The 12,400-nt window shown below is 57.1% G+C and overlaps 1 protein-coding gene across 2 annotated transcripts in view; it reads right to left on the reverse strand.

The window, feature by feature from the left end:
* ERGIC1 (endoplasmic reticulum-golgi intermediate compartment 1) overlaps window positions 1-12,400 on the reverse strand; it is a 111,989-nt gene that overhangs the window by 18,641 nt on the left and 80,948 nt on the right. For both annotated transcript variants that reach the window (XM_020910147.2, XM_070476831.1), the window contains exons 6-7: window positions 6,358-6,462; window positions 1,677-1,737 (exon numbers count right to left, since the gene is read on the reverse strand). In XM_020910147.2, coding sequence (XP_020765806.1) covers window positions 1,677-1,737; window positions 6,358-6,462 — 166 coding nt within the window. The remainder of the gene's footprint in view (window positions 1-1,676; window positions 1,738-6,357; window positions 6,463-12,400) is intronic.

Below are 12,400 nucleotides of genomic sequence, written 5' to 3' on the forward strand. Positions count from 1 at the left end.
CGGAGGAAAGGCTTCCTGCCCACACCCGCCACGGGCTCGCATACCCTTCCCAGCCTGATCTTCCTCCAATATCAGGTGGCTGAGTGGTCCAGGCTAACTGCAAGTCGGGGAGGACAGGCCCCTTGGGGGCTTCCCCCACACAGAACCACAATGATGACCCTACCATGTGAAGAAGCATCCCCCTCCATGATAATCAGACATCAGAAAATATAGGTATATACTGACATGCTGCTGGAGGTGGCACAAGTGGGCATGGACCCCGTCGGGAAGCAATACAGTATCGTAAAGCAAATCCCGTAAATATCAGAGGCATTACTGTGGTAGAAACAATAGACGTTTTCCATGAAAAGACAGTCGCTTAACAGAGCGTGGTGGAGCTGCTAGACGGCCAGCCGTGTCTCCATAACCAGTGGGGAAACTGTACACCAATACAACGACAGGCACAGATATCAGAAAGTAAGCTGTGATCTATGCTGGGAAAAAGTGACTTCTGCTCACGGACAAGGATTCCCAGTGACATGGAGAAACGAGAAGCTTGATTTGTTGGGGCGGGTCATGGAGGGACGTTCTCTTTTGCTTGGATTATCCCAGTTCCATGCTTGGTTTGGCAGCGAGTACAGGCACACCTCATTTTATTGCTATGCTTTACTGTGCTTCAAAAATAGTGCCTTTTTTTTTTTTTTAAAACAAATCTGAAGGTTTGTGGCAACCCTGTGTTGTCAGGTGATAGCAATATTTTTAAACTAAGGTATTTACATTATTTTTGAAGACATGATGCTACTGCACACTTAACAGACTGCAGTGTACTGTAAACGTAACTTTTTTCTTTTTTTTTTTTTTAAATGTAACTTTTCTCTGCACTGGAAAACCAAAAAATTCATGTGACCTGCTCTATTGCGATCTTCAGTTCATTGGATTAACTGGGAACCAAACTCACAGTATCTCCGAGGTCTGCCTGTAAATGTACCTCCAGAAATGATTAAGGACACACGCGTGAAAAGGTGACTCAGGGGAGGAGATGAGAACCGGACCCAGTGGGCAGACCCGTGTAAGCAGACAGGCCTCCCAGGCCGTTCTGGGCAAGGCCCCGTGGGTGTGCACACACGCGTGGAGGTGTGTGTGCACACATCTGTTGGTGTGCAAAGACGCGGCACGCACTGTAATCTGGGCCCAGGTGCCGGGGAGCCTGGGAGGGAGGGGCTCCGGGAGGGCCGGAGCAGGAGGGCTGGGGTGGGCGGCCGCCCGGGAGGCCAGGCCGGTGCCCCGGAGGCCTGTTCCCACGGTGCCGCCTGCAGCCAGGACGCACTCTGGCTGTGTCAGCACTGCCTGGGGAACCCGGGTGATTATCTCAACCAATAACAATCATGTGGCAGCAATATATTACGAGATGGTGACAATAATGATGACGGCCAAGTATTCACAGAGCGCTGATGGTGTGTCTCGGGCTGCCAAGCCCTCCCCTGCCCTCTGCCAGCAGCCCCGACAAGCCCTTCTCCTCCCTTCTCAGTAAGATGGGCTAAGTCCGCGTCCTCACAGGCCACCTGGGGGGACGAAGCCTGCGCGGTGTGACTCACCCCAAGGGCTTGGTCAACGTTCCCCCCAGCCCCCATCCCTTCCCTGCCGCCCTGGGGAGCTCGGGCAGAAAGCTGTTCCCGGGGCGGGGGCGTGGTACATACGGTTGGAGGCGAGTCTGTCTGCTCCCCCGAGAGCGTTGAAAGCGCCGTGGACGTTGTGGACCTGCGGAGAAGCAGAGTGACCCACAGGACTGACCCCAGGACGCCACCACCTCTAGGCTCGGGCCTGGGCTGGGGGAACGGCCAGGTGCCAGCTGCTCTAGAGACCTCGCCCGCGTGTAAAACGGGGGCCCAGCACGGCCTGTCTCGTAAAGTCCTGGGGCACGAGGCGCAGAGGAGGCACCAGCTTGCTTCCGAGCCCTCGCTGTGAGACGCCCAGCCCTGGCTCCTGAGCGTCGCTCATTTAATGCCTTCAAGGATGGACCACGGGCTCATTTCACAGCAGCAAGCCAAGGCTTGGAGAAGCACTGACATCTGTCCAGTGTCCTGCGGCTGATAAGCGGCTGAGTCCAGCTCAGGTCTGCCTGACTGGGGCAGGTCTGTCTGACCGGGGCTCAAGCGTGCAGGCAGATGGGAAACTCAAGCGCAGGCGGAGGTGGGTCCCAGCACACTCCTCTTGAGACCCACCTCCCTCGGAGAGAGGCCCCGGGCGGCTGGCTCCCACCCCGCCTGCGGTGGGACACAGACAGGAGTTGTGAAGAGATGCTTCCTCATGGCGGCCGGGCTGGCCGTGTGCCCGGGGCAGGGGCTGGAGGGCACCTCCCCCTCTCCTCCGAGGCCAGTGGGAAACCAGGTCAGCCCCCAGGAAGACAGAGCAGGACGAGGCGTGCCCATTACACGGACTCTGTCACGTAGCAGGGGTGGGTGGGGTAGGCCTCCTGGAGGGCGTCCTGGGGGAAGTGACACCAAGATTTGTAGGAAAGAGGGACGTTAACCAGGCAGGCAGCTCATGCAAACACATAAGCCTGGAGATGGAGAACCAGAGCTTGCCTTGGCATAGAGAGGAATGGATGAGGGGTGGGAAGGGAGGAGGTCATGGAGGGCGGAGGGGACAGGCTCCAAGAGTAAGGGCCACTCCAGGGACAGTGGGTGACCTGACTCCTGATCGCAGCCTCAGGCCACTCATGTCTATCAAGCAAGCACTTAGAACTGCACACTCTCAACAAGGCCAAGGGAAAGTTTGTCCATTGTGCCTCGAGACTAACTAACAACATGGTTTCTAACCCAAGGACAGTGGCTGAGGAGGCCAGAGTGCCAGAATGTTCCCTCACGTAGTCACGTGTCAGGGTTCTATCTGACATTCATTTGTATGATTATTTGATTAATTTCTGTCCCCCTCTCTAGACTATTCAACACTCCACACAGGCAGGGACCAGGCTCCTCCTCACCAATGTGTGGAACACCCAGCACATAGTAGGGGGCTCAATAAATATTTGTTGAATGGATGCTGGATGATGAATGGGTAGATAAATCCTCAGTTAAGTATTTTACATTAAAAAAAAATCCTATCTCCACCATAAGAAGCAAGTAGAAGGCTATTAATGTCTTTCTGTCCCGCAGCAGCAGACGGCAACGCAAGGCTGCCCCTGCCCTCCCCGTCCCTCCTCTCTCCCCTCCTGTCGCCGTCCCTCCTCTCTCCTCCCCTCCCCCCTCCTGTCCCCTGTCCCTCCTCCTCCCCTCCCTCCCCTCTCCCTCCTCCTGTCCCCTGCCCTTGGCTGGAGCCCTTCCCTCACCTCCCCGCCTGCAGTCTCGCCTCTCCTTCCACAAGGCAGGTGGGTGCTCTTCCTATGATACCCAGCTACCTGGGTCAGACCCCACCTTCCTAAATCTCATATGGGTCTCTCGCCTTTCCTAAAACCCAGCTCCCTGCTCCCCGCTCCAGGTGACACTTCTGAACCCTCTCCGCCGACTCTGATGAGCCTCTGGCAGCTCAGGTACAGAGGAACACCGTTCTGATGTCACGGGCACTTGCTGGTCCACTTTTTTTTTTCCCTGAAACTGACCTTGAGGGTCTTTTACATGATGATGACTGGTTGGATGTGCCATAGAGTGGGTGCTCTAGGAGAGGGGTGACATGCAAGATGTCCCCTGTCCTGACCTTGGCCAAATCCTTCTCTCCCTTCAGTGCTTGGCTTAGATGTCATCTTGGATGTCACCTCCTCAGGGAAGTCCTCCCTGACTTTCCAAGCCGGGGAGTACCCTGCCCTCATCTCCACATCACTGCCCAGAATCCTATGCCTCTCTTGTCCCTTGTAATTACATTTATTTACACTTAAGTCTCTTCTTGACTTGAGGGCAAGAATCCACTGCTGTTACCCCAAGGCCTCATGCAAAGTTTGGAGCAGAGCAGAAATTCTGGGGTCTGTTGAATCCATAACTCTCTGAGGCACAGTCAAGGAAGACCTGGGGCCAGACACACCTAGTTTTCAAGCTGTATGCCCCTGGGCAGGTTACTGAACCTCTCTGAGCCCGTGTCCTCCTCAGGAAAAATAAACGTCACCCAGCATCCTTGTGGGGGTTTTGTGATGGTTCAACAAGGCTGCATCTTAACACTGGTCCCCAGTGAGAAAGCGCAGGCTGCAGTGCAGGCTGAGGGGTCAACAGCGCCCACGAGGAAGGACTGTGGTCTGCTGCCAAGGCGGGGTTTGGACTCTGGGGTGCCTCCAGGGAGCCGCGTGACCCTGGGCCGTGACTCCGGCCTCAGCCTCCCCATGTGCACATCAGGGCTCACAGTGCCCACCGCCCCCGCTGTCAGGATCTGCCGACCGGGTGGGCAGCTGGGATGCTGCCCGGTGCTCGCAGATGGAGCGTCGTGGGCCCTCCGCCTGCCTGGGGTTGGTCAGCTCCCGTCCCGCTGGGCGGTGAGCACCCCATGCCTGTCTCCACCGCGGCCGTGGGAGCCGCTGTGGGCTGGCAGCATCTCACCCGGCAGGGCCTGGTGTGCAGTGAGGGAACCGCTCATTTCACTCTGAGCCAGGCTTCACTCAGAGTTCAGGAGCTTCACGTGTGCGAAGTTATTTTATCTTCACCACGATTCTACGAGCAAGATGCCATTGCTCTTCCCATTTTACGGACGAGATCACTCAGGCTTAGCAAGAATAATTTGTCCGTGGTCACACAGCTAATGAGTGGTGAAGCCAGGATCCGAACCCTGAAAGGCAGGCGGGGGAACCACCACAGAGCAGTTCCTTAAACAGAAAGATGGGAGGCTGTGGGTGTGAAGCCTGTGTGAATTCGCCTTCAGGCAGGGTCCACAGTCCTAGGACAGGCTGTGCTTCCCAGAGTATGTGGACAGTGAGTCTGGCCCAGAGAGACCTTGCCTGCTCTGCTCCAAAGCCTCATCTCCAAGAAGAAAACCTCTGGGGCTTCCAAAGAGCCTGGGAAGGCGCTGATCGACTTGGCAGGACAAAGGTGTCAGGAAAGAAGCAGGAGCAACGAGGAAGGAGAAGTGAGATAGAGCGCGCGGGAGGTGGTCCATGGTGTGGCCCCAGGGCGGACTCTGGATTCAGAGCCCGGCTCTGCACCAGGCTGTACCCTCTCTGGGACAACATCTAGTATCTATCCCTGGGGCTGCTGAGAGGGTAAAAGAGGATGGTGCTTGTGGAGGAAGGTGCTCAGCACACACAAGGATTCAACAAGCACGTGTGGCACGAACGTGTGAGGGGACAGTGGGGGATGCGTGTGCTTGTGGATCTGTATATAAGACGTTCCAGTCTGGGTGCGTGGGTGCGTGTGTCTCTGGGTGGTGCGTGTTTGTGTGTGTGATTCTCTGAATGGAGAGTATATATGTGTGTGTCCAGGGATGACTGCTCTGGTTTGGGGGTGTCTACCAGAACGCTTGCATGCCCCAGTGTGTGCTGTGTAAGACCTGAGTGTGCGCCTATGTGGTGCGTGTTCAGCGTGTGCTCTCAGGGTGCACGCACAACCACATGTGCATCAGGGCACACCTTTCAGCGTGTGTCTGCTGAGTGTGTCTGCTCATGTGAGCAGACGTGTTTGCACATGGGCATCATAATGGTGTGTGTGCATGCGCTCATGTGCCTACCTGGGCCCCGTGCACACATCATCGTGCCTGGAGGGCACCAGCGCAGCAACCTCACCCACAAAACGGGATTGTCATCAAGCCAGCCTTGGGGGCAGGAGCTGGGGTAGCTAGATCAGCAGCGGGAGCAGTTACGCCCCCTTCTGAGCCTCAACGCCCCCCTTGTCCCTCAGGGCAGAGCAGCCTTCCCCTTCAGCGCTGCGGTGCCGGGGGCGGAGGAGAGAGGGCGGGACAGCCGCCTGCCCGTGGCCAGCAGAGATCAGGCGGTCAGCGTCTGCCGTCCCGGGGAGGAAACTGCTGGGCCGGGCCTGCCGGATGTGGCCCTTCCCATCAAAATCACAAGGACTGTTAGGACACTTCCTTCACGCCTCCTGAGCAGACGTGGGCATTGACAGCACAGCCGACACGGCCCCGGACTCGAGGCCGACCCCTGCTGGGGGGCCCGGCTCCCGGCCATCAGACGCGGTGCCCCGCTCCCTCCCGAGGCCAGCCTGGCGCAGAGAAAGCACCAGCACTGGGGACTTGCCCTTGAAAGGCGGTCCCTTCCCAGGCCCCGTCTCAAGCTGAGGCTCCGAGTGCGGTGCGGTGACAGAGCAGCCACGCTCGGGAGGGAGGCGGGGGACGTGTGGTGGAGCAGAGGCCCGAAGGGCGTGGCCCTCAGGAGGGCGTCTCTCGGTGCCCGAGCAGGACGGAGGAGGCGGTGATGCCCTCCTGCACGCACACCAGCTGGGGCCCGCTCACCTGCAGCGTGTCCCCGAAGGAGAGCTTGTGGATGACGTGGGTCATGTCCGGGTTCTGCGGCTGGGCGGTGGCACTGTGTGTGGACACGTGGAAGTTGCCCGGGACCTGGGGGAGAGATGAGAGCTCAGGGGCTGGGTTGGCAGCCCCAGCGGGCGGGGCGCAGGCCCTCACCTGGGCTGCATCTGGATGTGCACCCCAGCTTGGCCGTTTCCCAGCCGTGGGACACGGCTCTCTCTCAGCCTCAGACTCCTCGTCTGCAGAAAGGGGGTGCTAACAGCACCCACTGGAGGGGGCGGCCGGGCTGTGGGGTGGAGGGGGCATGTGAAGGGACCAGCCGGGTGCCTGGCGAAGGATCAATGACCAAGTCAGAGACAGAGCCGCCCATCATCAACTCCCTGGCTGCTCCCCACTCGGGGGGCAGGCGTGCAGACTCAGGAAGCGTCCTCACACCCCAAACACCACCACTAGCCCCTCTACCTCATCACTGCAGACTGGGGGCCCTTGCAGGCGAGACCGCAGGGCCCCCCTTTCCCCTCTGGTGCTGAGACCCTTCAGAGTGCAGCCTGTGAGCAGTGCTGTGGGATGACTGTCTGCTCAGAGCGGCACCGGGGAGCCGCCACGGAGCCTCCTGGGGCCTCCCTCCTGCCCACTGCCCAGACCACAGCCCGCGGTGTCACCCTGGCCCTGTCTTCCTCTCACACGGATGCCCCGCCCATCAGAAATGCTGCCAGCTCTGCCCCCGAGATGCCCAGCATCTGACCCCTCCTCCACTGCCTCCCTGGACTGGACGTGGCGGCAGTGTCCCCGCTGGGTTCCCGGCTGCCACCCTTCACCCCCCGGGCCTTCCCCAACGGTGGCCAGTGGGGACCTTTGGATCTTGGGTTTGGTCCCTGCATGCCTCTGCTCAGCACCCTCCAAGAGGTCCATTCTCGAGGTGAAGCTACATCCTCGCGTCCTGCTCTGCCTCCTCCCTCTGGTCATAGTGGCCTCCCTGCTGCCCTGGGAACAGTGCCAGGATAGTACCATCTTGGCCTTTGTGCTGCACTCCCTTCTGGAACCCTCTTCCACATGGCTCTCCCTCTGGCCTCTGCTCCAGGACCCCCCCACCGATCCCCCAAGGCCCTGACACTGCTAAAGCACTCAGCACCACATGCCACCTTGCCCTCAACTTGTTCTCATCTGTGTCCCCAGGAGAACAGAAACTCCACTGGTAGGGTTTGTGCCTGACCTGATGCTGTATTCCCCAGACCCCGACCCAGAGCAGGTACTTAATAAATGTGTACTGAATGAACAAATGACATTAATCCTCAAAACAGCACTTTTGGCTTTGGCACCCGGTAACTCCTGAATATTCACTGGAAGGACTGATGCTGAAGCTGAAGCTCCAATACTTCGGGCACCTGATGCAAAGAGCCAACTCATTGGAAAAGACCCTGATGCAGGGAGAGACTGAGGGCAGGAGGAGAAGGGGACGACATAGGAAGAGATGGTTGGACGGCATCACCGACTCGATGGACATGAGTTTGAGCAAGCTCCAGGAGTTGGTGATGGACAGGGAAGCCTGGCGCGCTGCAGCCCATGAGGTCGCAAAGAGTCAGACACGACTGAGCAACTGAACAACAACTTGTTTTACAGAAAAGGAAACTGAGGCTCAGAGCAGTGAAGAAACTTGCTATTGTCACATGTCAAAACTGGGGCGACTGACCTCAGCAGCCCTGGGCTGATGCCATGTGGAGGCAGCCCTTCAGGACGTGCCAGGCTCAGGGAGATGACCCAGATGAGAGCCGGGCCCGGGATGAGCCCCTGGCCCGCTGTGACACAGACTCGGGACAGAAAATGTGACTGCCTGACCACCCTGGTCCGGAGGGAAGCAAGGACTCTGGGAGCGATGAGGGAAGGCCCTCAACTTATCTGGGGGTGTTCTTAGGGACACGAAGACCCTGTGCGAAGGCTCTGAAGATGAGTCAGGAACAAGGGGGAAAGGCATTTGGGCAGAGGGGCCGGCGTGAACAAGTATGGAGGTCAGAAGCTGCCGGGTCGGTGGGCATGTGTGAAGAACAAGAAGAGTTCGGTATTAATGAACCCGCGGAGACCTGGGGGAGTGGCCGCAGTAGGAGACAGAGGCATAAGTGGGAGGTGGGGCCGCTTAACACTGAAAAACTCAGGGCTTATTTTATTCCAGCTCAACAAAAACTTAAAAAGTTGCACTGGAGGAAGGAATATGGCTTATGGCTTGGCATCCACCAGCCCACCAGTCCATCAAAGTCTGCTTATTTTATAAGCATGCCTATCTCCAGCATAAAGCTGTGGGCTTCCTGCAGCAACATCCCTGTCTTCACTGGGACTTGATCTTTGGACTGACAGGAGAGGTACCAGGCCAACAGAGCATGGCCCGGCCTGAGTCAGTCACGGTCAAGTGTGCTCTGGGCTGCTCGGAGGAGGGGGCAACATGCTGGGCCTGGCTCGGGGGGGACAGGAACAACAGCTCGGCAAGATCTCCCTGGCCGGACAGCGCTGCCCACTTCAGGGACCCAGTGGCAGGGCAGCAGTTGAGGGCCACACACAGCTTCTGGTTTGGCCTCACTTCCTAGCTGGAGTGCCCTGGGCAAGATCAGTACCCACCACCCTGTGCCTCAGTTTCCCCATCAGGAAAATGGGAATAATAACCACAAAGGGTTGTGGGATGGTTAAATGAGACGAGGAATACAAAACTGATGACAGGTGTTACTGGGTTGGCTTCATGCCATGAACACATTCGAGCTGAGAGAGAACAACCCTTCTGGAAGAGAGAAAAAATGTGTATGGGCACAGGGTGGAAATCCTACTGCATTCTAAAAGTGATTTAACCTTCATTTTTAGTTAAATAAATAATATCTAGATGTGAAAGTGAAAGTTGCTCAGTCCCATCCGACTCTCTGCGACGTTATGGACAGCAGCCTGCCACCCTTCTCTGTTCATGGAATTCTCCAGGTGAGAATACTGGGATTGGGTAGACATTTCCTTCTCCAGGCGAGCTCCCCAACCCAGGGATCGAACCTGGGTCTCCTGCATTGCAGGCAGATTCTTTACTGTCTGAGCCACCAGGAAATATGTTTTTCCCTACAAAAAATGTCACGTGATAAAATTAGAACTGAAGTCCCACTGCCTGCTGCCCCCAGAAGTAAGAACCTGATAGCATCCGGCATGCATCCTTCTGAGTTTTTCCAGGCACTGACAAGGGGCCCCCTGTGGGCAAGGCCGTGGGCACGGTTCGGAGCTGGGCTTGGAGCCTGGGCCTCACGCGCCCAGAGTCAAGTGAGTCAAGGAGGCTGGCTCCGCACATCTGCCACCCGCGGCTGCCCCGCGAGGCTGTGACTCAGTGACCCACTCCCCCTCGGCACGGAACCCATCACAGGTGGCTGACTCACACCAGCACACGCTGGGCTGAAGAAAGCAGAGACGACGCTTTTAGAGCTGTGACTTAGGAACCGACGTCAGTGTCTCTGATGGGCGTTCAAAACATATAGATGGAGCCAGGCCCCCAAAACGCCAGCCCATCCTGTCCTCCTGGGGGGCTGGGTGATTAAGCAAGGAGTCCGCGTGGCTGGGGGCTGCTTGAAACATGCCAACTCTGGGATCTGGCTGACTTCCTGATGAATGGATAAGGGCCCACGGGGCAAGTGTGAACCTGATGCTGGGAGATACGGGGGGGTGGGGGGGCTGCGGACCTCACCGTCAGCACAGCTGCCTTTCTCATCAGAGCACCCCTTGACTGAGCGCTCCAGGGAGGCACGAACCCTTAGCCCTCCGCAGGAGGCTGGCCTGAGCTGTGGCCAAGATGCTGGCTGGGAGCCACACGGAGCAGGGCTGCGGGAGACAGAGCCGGGAGCCTGCTGCCAGGTGGCTGGGCTTCAGATCCTGGCTCCTGGCCCTTTAGCAGGTCACGGAGTACCTGCGCCTGTTTCCTACGCACCACTGCAAGGACCAAGTAAGCTAACGGTGGGGAAGGGGCAGGTGAGAACCCAATAAGCAGCTGCCAAGAGGTGAGGGCTGGTGTGGCCCTGTTCCAGAATCCCAGCCCTCCTTGACCAGAGAAAACCCGCTTCTTGGATGTCATCCCTGCACACTTCATGAGCACACTTGCACCGGAGTACCGGCAGGTACCAGCTGATGAGATCATGGATACCTCACTGACGGGAGATAAGGCCAGCTGGGGAAGGGCACCAAGACTTGTCCTGTCCCCACTGCGACATGCACTTTACAGATTTTAATTTGTTCACGTCTCACGACTTGTGAGGGCAGTATCACTATCCCCACCTTACAGACGGGGAAACTGAGGCTCAGAGAGGCTAAAATCGCGAAGGCTTTTCACCAGTGAATGTCGTTGCTAGGATTCTCAACCACAGGTCTATCTGACCTCAAAGGGCAAGTTCTCCTTCAGCCAGAGCCAGCAGGAGACCCATCAGAGCCTGCTGAGGGGAGCCGCCTGTAGCCTTGGGCACGGTTGCCAAGCTGGGGAGGGTGTGGCGCTGGGCTGTGTCCCAGGAGGTCCTCCTGTCTCTCCCGGGTGCTGAGTAAGCGTGCTGCCTCCTGCCCACCATCTGGGGTGTCCATATCTGTGTAACCCATGTGCTCACACCCCTTGCCAGGGAGCCCTCACAAGAGGGATGTGTGTGTGTGTGTGGTTCGTTCGTCTTCATCCATCTTTCCGCCCCACAGACAGGCCTTCTCTGACTCTTATCTCAGTGGGCCTCCTCCACCGTAACACTCATGTCATTCTCTCCCCAGCTGCTTCACGAAGTGACACCCTGGCCTGAGGGTTTGCCTGTCACCCCGTAACTGACCGGAAGTGCCTCCAAGAGCAAGGGCCTCCGTCGCTTCTCCCGGCACTGCATCCCAGGGCCAGACGTGGGGCCAGGAACACAGCAGGCTGCATGTGTGAATGAGTGAGTGAGCAGCGTGCATGAATGAATGAGCTGGGGGAAGGGGAAGCAACGGCTCAAAGAAGTCAGAATGTGGAAAGCAACGCAAGGACCATGATGGTGGGGGAGGGGAGGGAGGGTGCCCCCGAGGGGCCCGTGTCAAGACCTGTGAGGCAGCAGCGGCTCTCCAGGCAGAGAGGGGGGCAGAGGGAGGGCGCTGGACACAAAGCGAGAGCCTAGCCCCCCACTCACTCACCCACCTCCCTGCCCTGTGCCCACTGGCCTCCCCTCATCCCCGAGGCCCGTCCTCCGCTGTGGCTGGCATCCCAAGAACCCGGCTGTGCAGGGGTCCTGTTCTCTCCCGTGTGGGGGCTTTCCCTGCAGCACAGGGATCAGGGGTCCACCCCGTCCTTGGAGCACCAGCCTTCCTCTTTGATTACGTTCTCCTCCAGATCCCAGGGCCCACTCAGCCCTGGTTTCCTCCTACCTACCTGGCTGCTCCTTCTGCCTTTCCTCCCCACTGCTAAACGCTGGTGGGCACCAGAAATCGGTCTGCAAACTGCATCCTTATCAAGATCTTAGGTTCTTATATTTTTGGTGCCATGGACCCTTTGTCAGTCTGCCAACACCTACATTTTAATTGCTTCAAATGTTTCAAATGCTTAAAACATATAGAATCATAGAGTAAAGAAATAATATTTTAAACAGTAAAGAAAAAGATCAAACATTTGCACATGCCTCTTTATTAATGCAGCAAATAACAAGACCTGGTTGCAAGTCAACTAATGACTGTAATTTCAAAACTGTGATGAGTATAAATAGCATCTCAAAATGATCTGTGACAATTTTAATGTGATATACGTACTGCAATTTCTACTGGTGACAAGGTCATGGGTGCTGCTAATGCTACTGTGGCTTATTGCCTACATTCAGCCCAGAAGAGAGTGCTGAGTCAGAGTTTACCACTTATAAAAATAACATGTCATTTTTTTTCTCCCATCCAGGTTCACAGAATCCTTGAATTTGATCTGCAATCCTGGGGCGTATGTGGACCCCAGGTTTGGAACACTCTACAATCTCTCCCTAGGTAATCTAGCTTAGACCAATGATTCCCAAACATGAGTGGCATCAGGACTCCCTGG

The sequence above is a fragment of the Odocoileus virginianus genome, chromosome 14, assembly GCF_023699985.2.
Source record: "Odocoileus virginianus isolate 20LAN1187 ecotype Illinois chromosome 14, Ovbor_1.2, whole genome shotgun sequence".
In the NCBI taxonomy this organism is placed as follows: Eukaryota; Metazoa; Chordata; class Mammalia; order Artiodactyla; family Cervidae; genus Odocoileus; species Odocoileus virginianus.